The sequence below is a fragment of the Melanostigma gelatinosum genome (genome assembly GCF_949748355.1).
Source record: "Melanostigma gelatinosum genome assembly, chromosome: 6".
Taxonomy (NCBI): Eukaryota; Metazoa; Chordata; class Actinopteri; order Perciformes; family Zoarcidae; genus Melanostigma; species Melanostigma gelatinosum.
The window spans coordinates 11,020,469-11,037,271 of NC_136639.1; the positions used below are offsets into that span (position 1 = coordinate 11,020,469).

General features: G+C 42.4%; 2 protein-coding genes across 2 annotated transcripts in view; both read left to right on the forward strand.

Annotated features, from left to right (window-relative positions):
- The first annotated feature begins 435 nt into the window (after positions 1 to 435).
- Positions 436 to 6,457, forward strand: slc20a1a (solute carrier family 20 member 1a). Its single transcript, XM_079269904.1, has 11 exons — positions 436 to 550; positions 1,720 to 2,351; positions 2,425 to 2,565; positions 2,685 to 2,770; positions 3,126 to 3,222; positions 4,526 to 4,645; positions 4,857 to 5,066; positions 5,220 to 5,691; positions 5,772 to 5,957; positions 6,045 to 6,129; positions 6,260 to 6,457. The coding sequence occupies exons 2-11, from the start codon at positions 2,003 to 2,005 to the stop codon at positions 6,413 to 6,415; spliced, it is 1,902 nt and encodes a 633-aa protein (XP_079126030.1). The 5' UTR covers positions 436 to 550; positions 1,720 to 2,002; the 3' UTR covers positions 6,416 to 6,457.
- A 3,176-nt stretch (positions 6,458 to 9,633) lies between these two features.
- dtx1 (deltex 1, E3 ubiquitin ligase) overlaps positions 9,634 to 16,803 on the forward strand; it is a gene marked incomplete at its 3' end in the record, with an annotated part of 31,899 nt that continues 24,729 nt past the window's right edge. Inside the window, exon 1 of the mRNA XM_079270442.1 lies at positions 9,634 to 10,026. Coding sequence (XP_079126568.1) covers positions 9,768 to 10,026 — 259 coding nt within the window. The 5' untranslated portion in view covers positions 9,634 to 9,767. The remainder of the gene's footprint in view (positions 10,027 to 16,803) is intronic.

Sequence of the window (16,803 nt, forward strand, 5' to 3'; positions counted from 1 at the left end):
GGCAGTCGCACATGCACATTGTCTTTCTTATTTGTATTTATTTACACGAAATAAGTAGAACTATACATAGTATCCAATTCTGTGAATATTACACATAATGTTACAATAATAAACCTTGATTACCATAAACACACTGCAGCCTGAAATATGTTGCTTTAGAAACAAGAAGATATATTTAAGCAAAACAATAGACATCTGTGTGTCTCCATGGTGGTGAGGAAAAACACAAATTGGGATTTGGGGCTCATATGCAGTCAAACAACGTAATCAAAGACAACTGTAATTATTTCTCCCTGCCAACAAACAAGCTAAACATTAGCTTTAGGCAACAGCGGTCTCATGACCGGTTCGGAAAGGCGTGTACTCAACCAGCTCACTATATAAACCGACCTCCAACAGGAACCTGCAAACGTTACGAACTGCCGTCCTCCAACAGTAAATACCATCCTTTCAATTTGCACAAGGCTGTTCCTCGATCACCTCGCAACAGCACACACCAGGTGCGTTGGCCCAAAACACGCAGCGGAAAACTTTCAGTTTGGTCACATATGTAAGTATTTGACTTTATTTTCTCTCGCATTTCTTCTTCTGTTTCTCTCCTGTCATGTGGATCCATTTGAATTATTATGCAATCTCAGTTTAGAAGATTAGCATTCCGCTGTTTTCTATACTGGTGTTACATTTGTTCAAAATGAAGATCCTATTACTTGCAGCTTTTCGAATTTTTAAGTCGATTTCTTTTTGTGATTGTACAACGCACCTGGCATTTTAGAAGCTACTAAAATGTTGCGACGCTCATTGTGAACCTGTTTGTTGTTGCTACACGGACACATTTAAGTCATCAAAGTCAAATTATTACTGCATTCTTGTGGTCTTTTATGACTTGATTTTATTGACACACATTCATTTATGATGTGCTATTTGGGTGTAGCGTTGTATTGTCTTGAATGTTTTTTGTGGTGTATCTCTGTATTCTGTCTTTTTCTTTTACTGTGTGGTTGTCTTGTCCTTGTTTGACCTGCCAAGGGACTGCAGATGCAAATTAGCTTAAGCTACAATCTGGTACAGTGCATCGAATGGAGACATTGATGTTTAAACTGTACATGGTCCCTTTTAAATAAATTAAATAAATGAATGCCATTCACGGATTTTCATTTGATTGAGCTATATTTTAACAAAAGCAAATCCTAGCAAATCCTACACTGTTGTATACAGCCCTATGTCCAACATCATTCAAATGATAACAATAATAACAATGGGTACCAGATTCACTTCAACAACCCTTAAAGTATGAGAGCATTCTGTAGTATACGGTGGGAAATGAATACTTGTAAAAACTGTACATTGCATAATTTACTCTTCTGTTTTGTCATAAAAATAATTTCGTTATATACGCCCACTTCATCTCATGTTATAATTGACTCAGGTCTCTATTACCTCCTGTTCAGACAGATACGTTTACAGTAATATTATGCTCTAGAGCAATTTGATGCCTTTATTGTGGCTCACCCTAATGACTTACTACTGATATAAAACACTTTCCCATAACCACTTCCCTTTGCCACAACGTAATAACTCATGCATGCAGAACAAAATGATATACGCTGTTTGGTCTTGTCAGCTATTTTGGTTCTTGTTAATATGTAACTCAACTTTGTTTTTGAACCAGTAAATAAGGAGCATTAACCACTAACTTGGGTATTTTATGTGCTTTTGCAGTGTGTATCATCAGAGGCTCGCTGCCGCAATGGACGTCTCTCTCGTCTCTCTAAGCTGTCATTTTATGATGAAGCCTACGCACAAACCCTACATACCTAGCTAGCAATACATTTTGATTTCTTCCCATTAGTACTATTGGAAGTAAACTAAGGGGAAAGGAACTTAATATTTTTTGTGGTAGAAATTTATTTATAAACACATATTACCTCATACGTCACCATTAAACCACAATCCATTGGCTTGGTTGAACTCTAATTTTAATTAAATTGAATTTGAAGTCGTGATGGATACAACGACACTAGCAACCCTGGCTGCTGGCACTACAATAGCTCTGGCCTCCCAGTCCACCATGTCAGGCTACTTGTGGCTGCTGGTGTTAGGCTTCATCATAGCCTTCATCCTGGCTTTCTCTGTGGGGGCCAATGATGTGGCAAACTCCTTCGGTACTGCAGTGGGCTCCGGAGTGGTCACCTTGCGTCAGGCCTGCATCCTGGCTACCGTCTTTGAGACGTTGGGCTCGGTGCTGCTGGGGGCCAAAGTCAGCGAGACCATCCGAAACGGCATCATTGACGTCCAGATGTACAACGGCTCTGAACACGTCCTGATGGCAGGATCGATAAGTGCAATGTTTGGTAAGCACTCATATGCATGTGACATAGACAGAACATAGACAGAACAGGCCTTGCTCATGTTTTTGTCCTACAGGCTCTGCTGTGTGGCAGCTGGTTGCATCTTTCCTGAAGCTCCCCATTTCTGGAACCCACTGCATTGTTGGAGCAACAATTGGATTCTCCATGGTAGCCAGAGGTCACCAAGGGGTAAAATGGATGGAGCTACTGCGCATTGGTGAATATATGTTGTTGTTGTCGCTCATATATTTAACCAAGTATCTGTTTAGTGTGAAATACAAGTGTCGCTAAAAGCTCAACAATAAATGTTATTTCAAATGTCTTTCCTTTCCAAAGTGGCATCCTGGTTCCTGTCACCTATGCTGTCAGGCATCATGTCAGGAATTCTCTTCTATTTTGTTCGCAAATTCATTCTGAGCAAGGTAAGCCTAACGTTACCGTATCACTAGCCAGTGTACATGGTTGAAATGTGTTATTTGAAGCCATTAGTCCTTCATTCAAAATGATACTTTCATGTACGTACATTGGCACTATTATCATAATGTATTTTAATATTACAAATGAAAGTTCTTATTCTGCAGGAATCAGTCTCCGGAGACATTATTAGATGTTTAATACTGATGGGTCAGTGTTCAGGCAGCATTTACATACTGTTAGGTAGTTTAATCCAGTGGTTCCCAACCTAACAGTCGAGCCCCAACCAAAGGAGTTTAGAAGGGAAATGTCTCTTTGTTGGAACTACTAGCAACTCCTGCGCTCATACATCGATTTCCACAGGCTGACCCTGTACCCAACGGCCTCAAAGCTCTTCCCATCTTCTACGCCATCACTATGGGCACCAACCTCTTCTCCATCATGTTTACAGGAGCACCAAGTGAGTACCACGTCCACATGCTACACCCACGCTTCTTTTGATTCACGCAGCAGCTGTTGAAATCGCTGGAGCAACATGAGGTCTGAGTAAATGTCACAGGAGACACAGAGGAGACTTGATGACAGTCTTCTTAGGACAAAGTAGGTGACAAACAAAGAAGAAACATTCGATTTTAAAAAACTGTAGAAATCGTTGTTTCTTTTGTCATTTTGGACATTATTTCATCTACCAAAAACACGTATACCCTGACATTTATTTGTGATGAACTGTTCTCTTTAAAATAACACCATCTGATAAAACAGTCAGACCCTAATTAAGACAGAATTGCAGAACACTGAAGCCACCAAACACCGCAAGAATAAAGTAAAACCCGTTGAATGGGACTTTTGAGAAAGAAACAACTATTAAATGGACGATTTCCACTCCTTTGTTTCATTTGCAGGATTGAACTTATCAAGAAGTCAACTGGCCTGGGCCCTTCACTGAAGGCTGCAGGCTGGTGTGTGTGTGGGTCACGAGATATAACAACGTAACTCCTGCAATGCAAAATTACAGAGTAATACAGCAGAGTGCACACACACACACACACACACGTTCCAGCCAACGTTTTGTTTCTGATACAGAGGTACAGAAATACATTATTTGATGTAAATCAACAATGTTTGTGGCCATCATGGCTTCACATATATGTTGATAATGAAAGCCCCTTCTTTCACTGTGTGGCTTCTTGTTTGTTGTTTACCTGCTGTTGTCTACATGAGCAAACAGGTAAGTTGTGTCTGAGGGAAAATTCAATATTGTCATACTAACCTTCCTTGAGCCATCTAATTCAAGCAGTTACAGCAACGACAATTAAGTTATTCTGTGCAAGCACTGAAAGAATATTATAGTGAGCATATAATCACTTGACTGCAAGGCTGCTCTTTTGAACACTATCTGCTTGGAGGAGTGTGTCCTCTTGCTGATACTGTTGTCTCGAAGTGCATACTGATACATTGGAGCAGGCCGTTGAGACATTTTGACCACAACTCTTGAGACAGGAAGAGGCGTGGTTACTTTGGAAAACATATCACTTTTTTTTTTCCTGGAACAATAACACGATACCATATGTCAGAGATGTTACAATGTCTCTAAATGTAGGCTAAACAGTATGGGAATGTTTAAGTAGGCTACTAACAGATTCTTTTCTCACTGTTTTGAAAGGCGCAGCATCAGTTGTGAATAAATGAAAGAAGCAATTAAGTTTCTGTTTCACCTTATCTGAGACAGAGTTCTCTCTCATGTTCCCGTCTCGTGTGAACAGTGTTGGGTTTTGACGGAGTGCCATGGTGGGGTACACTGTGCATTGCGCTGGGCTCTGGCTTCATCACAGCCTTGGTCGTTTGGTTCGTTGTCTGTCCATACCTGAAGAAGAAAATCAAACGTGAGTTAATCTTACTCTTTATCTTGCACTTTAGCAAAACAAATGTTTTTTTGCTCTGTAATGAAAAATGTAGTTATTTTGGCTGAAATTATATTGATGGTTAACAGGATATTTTGAAGTTAAACTCTTTGTCTTGCACAAACAAGCTTGAATAAGCCTTGCCTGAAATGTGTGCCACTTGATCTCAGTTGAACACTGTCATGTAATTCAGGAGAAACAGCTGCTGCTCCCTGTGAAACTCCACTAATGGAGAAGAACTCCAGCAAACGTGCGCCAGCAGAGCAGCCCTCAACACCGCGTGACCCGAAACACCAGACTCCGCCAGCAGACAGTGAGAAGGTGGCTTTCAAACTTGGAGGCTCAGAGGAAGCCGACTTGGACAACAATGACATGGAAACCAAAGACTTGGATTTCAGTAATGGTGAGAAATGAATGGCTTGAAATGAATGACCTAATTTACGCTTTATTCGTATTAATTGTAAATGTTTAAATATTGACCTCACTGGTTATATAACTACAAGTAATTCTGACTAAGTTCACCAATTAAATTACAATATTTTTTTAATTTTCATAGGTCTAAATGGCACTGTTGGCCCCATGATGATCACTGATCCTCACAGTGGACGGTCCCACACGATCCACAAAGATTCTGGCCTTTACAAAGACCTGCTCCACAAGCTTCATGTGACTAAGGTCGGTGACTGCATTGGTGACAGTGATACAGAGGAGCGACCCATTAGGAGGAACAACAGCTACACCTCCTACACCATGGCAATTTATGGCATTCAAGGAGATCCTAAACACAAGGACCAGGATGGTGAGCTGCAAGGAAGACCGAGGGTGAGCAGTTACAGCAGCTACAGCTCAGCAGTGACCAATGGAAGTGCAGTTCAGGAAGAGAACGTGACTCAGGAAGCTGGCAGGGACATCGCTCTGGAAGAAGATGAGCTGGAGGTCGACCAACCAGCCGTCTCCTTGCTTTTCCAGTTCCTGCAGATACTCACAGCGTGCTTTGGCTCTTTTGCTCACGGAGGGAACGATGTCAGGTAGGCAAGGGGGGTTTTCTCCTGAGGAATTTATGCATGTGCTGTTTCTGAGTTGTAACATAAACCATTTCTATCACTAGCAATGCGATTGGTCCACTGGTGGCCCTCTGGCTTGTGTATGAGAGCGGCTCTGTGGTGTCCAGCGCACCTACCCCCATTTGGCTGCTTCTTTACGGCGGAGTGGGCATCTGCGCTGGACTCTGGGTATGGGGACGTAGAGTGATGCAAACCCTCGGCAAAGACCTGACACCCATTACACCCTCCAGGTATGCCACACATTTATATCCTATAACAACTACAATTCTAATATATTTGATAGTATAAGCGTACTAACATGTTTTATTCCAATTCAGTGGATTCAGCATTGAGCTAGCATCAGCACTCACAGTTGTTGTGGCATCCAATGTTGGTCTTCCTGTCAGCACAACCCACTGCAAGGTAACGATACTTAAAACTCTCAAACGTCGTCCTAAATAGAGTATGATAATCAAAAGTAGGTTCTGATTTGAGCATGTGTTAACACAGTATTGCATATTCATGAACCCAATGCTTTTTTACATTGACGCAGGTGGGATCTGTGGTGGCTGTAGGATGGCTGCGCTCCAGGAAATCAGTCGACTGGCGCCTGTTCAGGAACATCTTCATCGCTTGGTTTGTGACGGTTCCTATCTCTGGGCTGATCAGTGCTGCCATCATGGCGCTCTTCATATATGTAGTTCTGTGAGCCTCACACTGCCCAGCTACGCTGGGACTCCAACTGACGGACTGCAACCAACAGTTTTTGTTTGACTGACTTATTAAACTGTGCTAACAAACATGTTCCAGTTGATTTCTTTTAATGATGTTTATAATATAATTCAAGGTGTTTTTTGAGGTCAAGCCAATGATGTTATCTCATATAGAATATGTCCATGAATGATGTAGGATCTAATAACACTGTTCAAATATCCTATGCTTTTGTATATTCCAATGTATATTTGTATAATAGCAATATGTAATTAAAATCAAATAATTCAATTTTCACTGAAAAAGAACAAACGGTTGTATTCTATGTTTGCGTATTTGGATGTTATTAAACAACGCGTTGCTTGATTTTAAGGAATTTCAATGTATTTTACTCCATTTTCTCGATTTTTGCATATTTTCTTAAATTCCCCTTTTAATGTAGTTTCTTATAACCTGACACCCATGTGTTTAATAATAACACTTGCAGAAAAGTATCAGCTTTATGGGGTCAAATCTGCCCTCAAGCATTGATTAAAGACATAATTTGGTTTAAGTCAGATTTTTGAAATTCGTCAAATCTCTCATGAAACCACCTTTACTCAGGGTCCATAACTGAGGAAATAAGTCTGTGCTCAGTACTCTCACTTTGTATCACTTCATAACTAATGTTACTGGCATTAACATCAGCATCTTACAGTTTTTTTCATTTGCTAACACAATAAAATTGCACATGAAGCAAATGTATTGCAACTGACTCTCAAGGAGAAAAAAGCTCAGCACTGATCTGCAACTATAAGCATTCTGAGCCTCACACTTTTTTGTAAAACACACTACCGTGTATGTGCATGTGCTAAAAGTGCCTACAAATTAGGCTACCCATTATGTAGACTGGCCTATTTCAGGATAATGTATATGTAAGCAGCACTGATGTAGCTGGTAAAGGTGCAGTTACTTTTATTTACTTTAAATACTGCCAAATTAATTGGTAAAAACACATCATCAACCAGTCGCTCTGCAAAAATACCTCTCAAATTATTCCACAAAGTTGGACACTAACTTTAGAGTTTAGTTTCCTGCAGAAGGTTTACTAACACCAAACGGCCACACGATGGTGCTCTTCTCCAGATAATTGATGCCGTTGGTAGGATTTGAAGTGGATGATCCTTCGCCATCGTGGTCTCTCCCAGATTCATCAGAAAGATTTTATCTTTGCCTTTCTTGTAGCCTAAGAAACCTACATGCACTGGGGGGGGGGGGGGGGGGGGGGGGATTTTGCGTCTGTCGTGCAGAGTAGTATACGATATGAAGCTAGCAAGTGAACCTGGCTGATTAAGCCAATTTAAAAGCATACCCTGCATTTTAACAAAGGGGAATATTTCATAAAATACTTCTATTCTGTACAGTTCATATTCTGTCAAAGTCCACATTCACTAAATATAAGTGTGCAGATACATTATTTTGCCACCAGATGGGACTGTGTTATCACCAGCAAAAATATCCACATCATTCAACCATGACATCTTCTTTACAATTTGAATTCAGACACTTCCACCTCTCTGCTTACTTTCAAAAGCATCTAACCAAATAATCTGCGTCTGCATATTACAAATCCCCATCATCCATATGTAGGTTGTATTGTTGTTTACAGTTCTTAAGAAATGTTGTATTATTATGTAGCAAAATAAATCAGCAACCTCATTTCAATGAAGAAGAGTCAAATAAGGCATCAGAAGACCAATAATAGCCCACCAATAAAAAATAAATGCTTTTGTTTTTCATCCTTTTTACTATTTGGAAGCCGTGTCAACACCAAAAACAAATATGTCTGTATATCTAATCTTTACCCGTTGAAGACTAACATGTCCGTGAGGGAGTCAGATTTCTCCCTGACCATTTAGTAAGATGGAAATGTTTGGGGGGATGAGTGTGTTTCTTTACTTCTTCCTCCTCACTCTGTTCCAAGTGAAACCATGTGTCAGCAGGGGCTTTATTTAGAAACCAGATAGCGGAAGTTGTATCGTTATGTTTTGACGTAATTGACACCAAGGGGGATTTCGACGGCGACCCATACAGGTGCTTCTGGAAATCTGTGCGTAATTTGCGGGCGGCATGAAAATACGTGTTTACGATGTTAATGCATGCTGTTTGGCGTAACAGGCAGAAATGCGCGTCTACAGCGGAATGGCTCTGCACCTCACACACTGACAACCGTGCAACTGGGGCATGCATTCACTTTAACCCAGCAGACCAACAAGCTGGTGTGTAGTCTGAAGCAGGTCCACGGCCAAACGACGTCTTGGTTTTCTGCAATACCACCATTGGAGCTGTAGGAGGTGGACTTTAAGGATAAGAGAAAACGTACAAATCCCTGATGTGAAAAGGCAGGTGCGTTTCAGAGATTCGCACCTCGTTTTTTTTCTTTCTTTTGCAATCAGATTTTCGACCCGGAGCCTGTGATATGCAGCCTATACCTGACAGATGTGTGGTACCAGCACCACAACTGCAGCCTACAGGTCTGTATCGCCAGAATCAATTTGTGCGTGTTGTGCATGCTATACGAAAAACAATTCAGTATGAGCCGTAAGATTAAATACCGTGATCAAGCATAGAAGCAACAAAGACAATGTCCCTCGCTTTGCATGTACTGCACCTGAACAGCTTTCTATGTGCAAAATGTCAGAGTGGTATTCTGCCTGCTGGGATTATGATCGCGTCTGGCTGTTGATGTACACCGCTCTGTCCCCGCTACACCAATCTGATGACAATCACAATAATTTTTTTCCGCTGAAACAGCTCATATACATTTGTCACTGCAATTTAAACAGTGTAAACAGAATTGCCAAGCGGCACAGGCCACTAATGGGCACAGCAATGAGCTTCTCTGAAACAGTGCTTGACTGTTTTAGAAATGTCTGGGATGAATCACATTTGTTTACCAGTGTGTTTCTGTTCCTGTGCTTTTGTTTAGAGTGTGTCTCCTCTCTACCTGCTGCTGATCTGCTGTGGTCGGCTGTAAAGCACTGAGACTGCCACAGCTGCAAATCTCATCCTCATCATCATCTTCAACGTCTGCCACTTCAAACACGACAAGACACCAGAGGACAGCTAGGCTGCTTTTGGCTGATCAAAGAGCCAGCAGTCACAAAGCACCTGTAGACGATGACTCCAGCAGAGCTGCTCGCGTGAAAGCAGCATGAGATAATTGAGGAGTACTATACTAATCGCTGATTCAAGCTTTTTCTGTCTGCCGCTGATGAAACTGTTCCAGTGTGTCAGTTGACTGGCAGGGTTGCAGTGCTGTTGTAGCCCTGGACGTAGCCAGCAGCTAAAGCGCAGACACCTCAAAGGAGATGGCTCGTCCAGGATCAGGGTTGCTGCTGCCCGGCAACGGACTGGGATACCCTCCTCAGAACCTGGCCAGGGTGGTGGTCTGGGAGTGGCTGAATGAACATGGGCGCTGGAGGCCCTACAGTGCAGCGGTTTGCCACCATGTTGAGAATGTACTGAAGGGGGATGCCCGGGGAACTGTAGTGCTGGGGCAGGTGGATGCCCAGCTCTCTTCATACATCATCGACCTGCAGTCCATGCACCAGTTTCGACAGGACACAGGTAAGAGGCGTGGCAGTATCTTGTCTATGCACAAAGATGTCACAGGTGTGTCAACGAATGGACAGATGATGTGGGTGGTTGGGATGATTACCCAGTACCTCTAACATCTGAAAGAGTTGAATAAATGAATCATGTTTGGCTCGTGTACGTAGATGAGTGTTGCAACAAACAGGACATAAAGATGATGTTTAGCAATGATTGATTCAGTCGGGAGTGTCTTTATGCGGCTGCTGGAATGCCACAACCTTCCCAAAGGCCACCATGTTGGAGGGGCTGTGCATTCATCGGGCAAATGAGTGCCGTAGCTCGGTGTGACGCTTCTCACGCTTCTCATCTGATTGTGTTCATCAACTGTGTTGTCATTCAGATGTGAGCATGGCGATCACAATCGTGGTCGGTGATAAAGTCCCTGGACACAGTTACTGTATGAGACTAACCAATAATTCACCCTCATTTATTACACTCCACGTGGGAAAAATGTATTAAAAAAATTAAAAATACAACAGTATGTTAAAAAAAACTGGTAATATCAGCAATATTCCACTATATCTGAGTTTATTCATGAAATGTGGGTTCTGCAGGAGAGCATGGGACTAACGTAGACAGGTTGCGTCAACAATAAAAAAAACAATGTGTCATCAACTCATTGATGTGAAGCAGTAAAACTCTCACTATAAGTCAGAGACAAGTCTCTTATTTGAAGGCATTTACAACATTAGTGCATATCAAGAGGCACAGGGAGATATACACATGGGACATACAGAAGGTGACCTCACTGCATAAATCTGCATTATTTCTCCTTCCATTCATTGGTAAATCTTCATCACATTTGCATTAATACATATTTGTAGATTTAGATTTAGCCAGTGTTATTCAGAACCCAGAATAATAACGAATACAGCTCACATTTGTAAACGTCCTTGGAGAAGCTCTGTCTGGCCTGATCATGGTTAAAAAAAAAAAACTGTAAAAAAAATTAAATGTTTAAAAACTGCAAGAATACCAACAACTGTAATATGTTTTTGTTACGTGTGGTTTTATGATGACCAAACTCTACAGATGGGCTTTGCAAGCGAGCTCAGGCTGTACATTCTGTGGTATGTGACACTGGGCGAAGATGTGTTTGGCCTTTAGAAATAGATATTTACATCAAAATAGCATTTTAAAAGATCTCTAATAGACGTTTTACATTGTTTTTTTTATTAAAAAAAAAAAAAACTTGAATCATCCTTTCCTGATATCACTTGTGATGCCATTGTTGTTACATTAATGCTGGACAGGACACTTGTGTTGGTGCATTTAAAGGTACATTTCATGACATTTCATTACATTTTATTATTAAATCATCAAAAGAAATCCCAACATGTAGACAATAGGCAAGTATTATGTATTCATTGATCCCTGCAATATTTATAGAAGGGCTACATAAGAAATCAAAGCCAGATGTGTAGGCTATTGATGCATGGAAAGGGCCTGGAACCCTATATCAAAGTATATTGATGGACCACTAAATGTATTGGCTATTTACAGCATAAGCTGTTGATATAGCAGCATTTTTCTATTCTTTATGAAGAAATATAGTTGTTTAGAATGCTGAATATGAGAGTGTTAGTATTTCTTCATGACTGTCGGGAGAGTTTTAGTGTAGTGTAAGAGCTGCCTGGCTGGATTTCTGCTCTTCGTGTTGGTGTCTTCCCCGAGAACAGCGGTTCCCAAACGTTTTAGGCCGCGCACCCCCTTCTACATCCCGACCGGGTTCACGCACCCCCAATCCCCCACACCTTAAAAAAAGAAAAGAAGCAACAGAGCCTATTTATAGCCGCATAGAAATCGGACCAATGAGAGAACAGTTTGCTCGCGCGTGGCGTTTGTTTACAATATTTAGTCCGCTGTTAAATGTTGCAGTGTGAACACAAACCGAACAAAGGGGCAACTGCAACATTGTATCATATTAATCCCTGAATCAGAACAAAGCAAACGAACTGAAGGTGTGAAAACGCCCTGAAACACTGCAACAAAGTTTCAATAACTTTCAGTTACACAAGGCGTCACTTTTAAAGAGCAATCAGGATGGCGAGGACACACGCACAGGCTCAGAGGCAGATTGCATCACATTTAATTTACAATTCACCACACAGAATGAGACTGCAGTTATTTTTGGCTGTTTTGTAACTCCTCCAATTTCGATATAAACAATGTAAGGGGCTTTTGACTTGCACTGGCATGCTTGGTGTTCAGGTGGCGACGTAAATAAGAGCTTCAGACTGTTAGCCAGAACCTCACTGCACACCACGCACTGTGGCTTTGGGGAATCTGCGTTGCCAATCCAAGTGAAGCCCAGACACAGATACTTTTCATCATATTTCCTCTTTTTTTCCCAGTCTGATGCTCTCTCGTTTCCTCTTTTTTTACCTTGACTCTGCGATGGGCCTATGTGCTCCCGATTTGTCTGTGCAATCCCTTCCTCCTTCCTCCGTCTCATCTTCCTCTGACTCCTGTTCGATTTCTTCTCCCGGTCTCTCCCCAACGCACCTCTCCGTTCCCCTTGCCTCCGATTCCTCTCTCTCTCTCTCTCTCTCTCTCTCTCTCTCTCTCTCTCGCTCGCTCTCTCTCTGTCCCTCTCCTCTTTTATGACTGATAGCTTCAGATGTCCCACCTGACAGTTTCCCCAATTTTCAGCCAGTTTATCATATTTGCATGAATGTTGCTGAATGAATGAAGTTAGCTGTTAGCTGACGTTAGTTGCACAAGCTAGGCTAGCTAGTGTACGTAAAAGACAGTCTGGCGGCAGGAGCAGAAGTGCATTTATTTATTAAATTGTACGTCATACAGTAATAACTGGAGTCGGGAGATTAGACATCTTGTATCAGCCCACGGCGACTCTCTTGTTTTCTCCTTTGGCCAGAGGCGGGGGTTGCGCCTTCGCTACGGCAACCCTCAAGGGACATATCATCAACACAAGAACGACAAACATGAGACAGTTACATTCATGGTTTTATTTTGTGAAAATTATATTTAATATTAATTATTACACCATTAGACCACCATTACATTTTCCCTCTCGCGCACCCCCTAGAGGCAGCTCGCGCACCCCCAGGGGTCTATCGACCCTCATTGTGGCGTTTGGTGCGATATCTTCCCCCTCGGCTGGGATAAACCTGTCACAGCATTGCCAACCCGGACACCTGCTGCCTCCTCTTCTTCCCTGTCCCCAAACATGAGCAAACCTCCACCCGGCCACAGCCATCGACCCGAGCTCGCATGAGGCCTATAGCTTCCAGGCTGTAGTGATGTTGTTACACCGCTGCTTACACAAAGGGCCCCAGTGAGTTTGTTTTAGCGTGGATTGTGATGCATCCGTTTCACATCAGATGTTTGCTATATTTGCAGCTCAGCACATCACTCATAGCCACTTGCTCTGTTGCAGGCTTATGTTGCAGGCTTTCTTTTTGGCAAAAGCTGGAAAGAGAGTTGAGTGCTGTTGGTGTCCCCTGTGTGTTTATATGTCCTTGTTTCATTACATGTGAGTTTGCTGATGATGGTGCACTCTGCCCGCTGTGGTGTTTTGTGTGCTGTCCCTGCAGGCTGTGTGGGGGTGCTGTGCTCCCCCTGTGGGTTTGGGAGGAGCTCCTGTGGGTGGGAACCAGGCAGAGTTACTCCGACTAATGAGACAGCAGCCATAGTTTGTCTCCATGGCTCCCTCTAATCAGAGTATCATCACCACAACGCACGCACCAAAGGCGATGCGGCAGGGCCCCTCTCCAGTCTGTGGTGAAATCCTGAACCCCAGTGCTTTATATATATATATATACAGTATGACTGAAGGCTGAGAGGCTTATATGTAGTGTGGATGAATAGCTGGCTGAAGGCAGGGAGAGGATTGGCTGCCAGCCAAAGAGGATCGATCCGTTCACCTCCCCAGAGGGGCTTTGAACCTCTAAACACTGCTGTGGACTGATCCTCTTTCACTACACCCACTCCCATAGCAAAACACATGGGCTTATCTGCCATCTCCATCATATACCAACACTTGTGGCCTGTCTGATGGATTTCACACTGCAGCTATGGCTTCTGCTGACCAGCTTTTAAGCATTTACCTCTTCTGTATTTTCTCTGAAGATGGAGAGGTGGCGAAAAGCAGAGAGACAAGCAAGTGTGCATTCATAAAAGATAACTAAATCAGTGATCTAACTTCAGCACCATTCAAAACTTGAATTGTTCTTAAATACTGACATATCCTGTTGGTCACTGTCATTGTGCTTTAGTCATGTTACCGCAAGAGAAATTGACTTTTGTGGTTCGTCTAGTCAAGTCAGTTTATATGTATTTGCAGTTTATTAACAACCTGCAGTTGACCAAAGTGCTGTACACAGTAAAAAGGAGACACAATGACAAAAAGACATTTTGAAATGTTTAAATCATATAGAAAGCCACAGTGAGTTCTTATTAGAGCACATAAAAAACCATCCAAAAGACACAATAGAGGGAAAATGGCTCACTTACCAGGTAAAGTTAACATAATTAATTACTTAATTGATGTACAGGTGCAAGGCAGCTACTATAGACATCACTTCACTTCCAATGGCTACACCGGCAGTTCATCAGCTGGGGGTCGACTTGTTTCACAGTTGCTTGTTCCCATCTTTCATTTCAGTGCTTTCCACGTTATTCCCTGAGCCGATATGTTCCGATATGTTCACGGTGTCGTGATTTGAATCGCATTATGGGATGTTGAGTGATTGCAGCTTGTTCTACTGACCCTCAGTGCAGGTTTAAAAAGCGTATGTTTCTCCACGCTATGCTGGCCTGTTGGAAAAAGGGGAAACATTTCTTTGATCTCTCTTCGTAGGCTGTACGGGGATCTATGACGTGTAGCAGCGTACCACAGAAGTTGACTTTTCGTCTCCTAGCAACGCCGGCCCGCAGATGTCATTCAACCACTGCCAAGGGAAACTCCCACCAGGCCCCAAGCATATTTTTATGTCCAAAAAAAGGTTTCATCCTCATTGGGAAAAAAAAAAATATATATATATAGCTGCAGTATCTTTATAGTTACATACATCTTTTTCTACACAAAACAAAATTTCAATTCAACTTAAAATCCAAGAGACAGAATGTAGTGTGCAATTTATGTCTTATTTTATTGTGTTTGGCTTCCCGGAGTTACAAGGGCCGTTACAGTTGCTCGGTGCGCATTGAGATGGCCCATGTGTGACTGCAGAGATAACTCCTATCAGCGGCTGTTGGCTGCTGTGTTGCCGGAGCAGGGCTTTGTTTGTTTTGCTTCCACAGGCGTGAGAACCTCCTCTCCTCTGGCCCACTTCCCTCGGCTGACAGCCGTCCCTGACTAATTGCATTGAAAACCACCAGAAAACAAAGAAGAGATGTTCACGTTCTCATGTCTGCTTTGTGTTAAACTGACAAACAACAGTATAGCTGTGGTTGTGGTTTTGATACTGCCTGGAAACTTGCAGAGCATATGTAATGCTGCAGACTGTCGAAGACGGCCGTGCTTTTAGCTTTTCTTCTTTAAAGTAGTTTAGTATGTCGTAGATGTGTGTGGGAACTGTTTTGGTGGTCTGTGGGAGGAAGCTGTAAAAAGGATTCCCGCTATGTACGTGCTAAAGGTCAGGTGCTGTATGCATCAGCTCTGACTGTGAAATCCCACTTGCGTCAGAAGAAAGCAGAATGAGCAAAGAGTGGAGCCCGGAGGCTCTTCAGAACAGAAACGTCAAGAAAGAACACTATTAGTACAAACCAGGTGGAATCAGGCGCTTTCATATGTGTCTACAAGTCGGGCACATGTCATCAGCAGCACGGGGATGTTTGCTGACACATTGAGTTATTTAGCTCTGCTCTTCTATGGCTTAGACATTTAGGACTGCTGTGTGCAGTTATACTTTATTGTAGATCCAAAGAGGTAGTGTGTACAGTACACTATACATTCTCAGCAAGTCACCTATCGACCTCATCCAAAGTCATGTGGACTAAAGATAAACAGACACGCCATATAATGACTAAGTTCTTTTTCTCCTCGAGCTTTTTTTGTAATAAGCGTAGTTAGTCAGTGAAGGTCTTTGACAGGATCAAAAGGGTCACGCCGGTGCTAAGGTGTCACTGTACACAGGGGTCCTTCAGACACCAACCAGCTGGCTGGACTCCGCTTGGATGTCGGCAGGAAAGGGACTGGAGCGGCGCTGTAGAGAGGGAGGAGGGGGAGTTAACAGAGGTGAGGAGAGAAGGGGAACTGAGGGAGAGGTGGAGCGTTTTTCTGATGGAAAGTGACAGTCAGGGTGGAGGGAGGGATAATAACACTGAAAAGACCCTCGGCTGTGCACATTCCCCTGCACTTTCACTCTCACACACATGCAGCGGTTTGTCTCTCACCCAGTGCCTCAAAGTGTGCTTATTTTAATTGGAAATGAATCCGGCCTTTTAGTATTCTCTCAATAGAATATAAAGGTCAGAGGCAGATGTCTGTCACAAGCTACCAGAGTCCAAAGTAATCTACATGGTCAGCAGCCAACACAAGAAATACGATACAAGATTATCTGTTTATACTGACACAAATTGTAGGAAATGTTACTCAAACAATGACTAAACTGTATGGAGCTAAAAAGCAAGCAGCAGCAAAATGACACATATAACTTATTTAGGCCTACAACGAAAAAATATTTTCATTAATTGTTCAATCTGTCAATTATTTTTCAGATTTTTAGTCTGAGAAAATATGGAAAAATGTCCACTTCAATTTCCTAAAGCCTATCTGATGTTTTG

Bases quoted from the DNA above. Each gene is read 5' to 3' on its own strand.
- slc20a1a (XM_079269904.1), top strand. From the start codon at position 2,003: ATGGATACAACGACACTAGCAACCCTGGCTGCTGGCACTACAATAGCT. The intron at 2,352-2,424 runs GTAAGCACTCAT...TTTGTCCTACAG, and splicing joins ATCGATAAGTGCAATGTTTG to GCTCTGCTGTGTGGCAGCTG. The intron at 2,566-2,684 runs GTGAATATATGT...TCCTTTCCAAAG, and splicing joins GATGGAGCTACTGCGCATTG to TGGCATCCTGGTTCCTGTCA.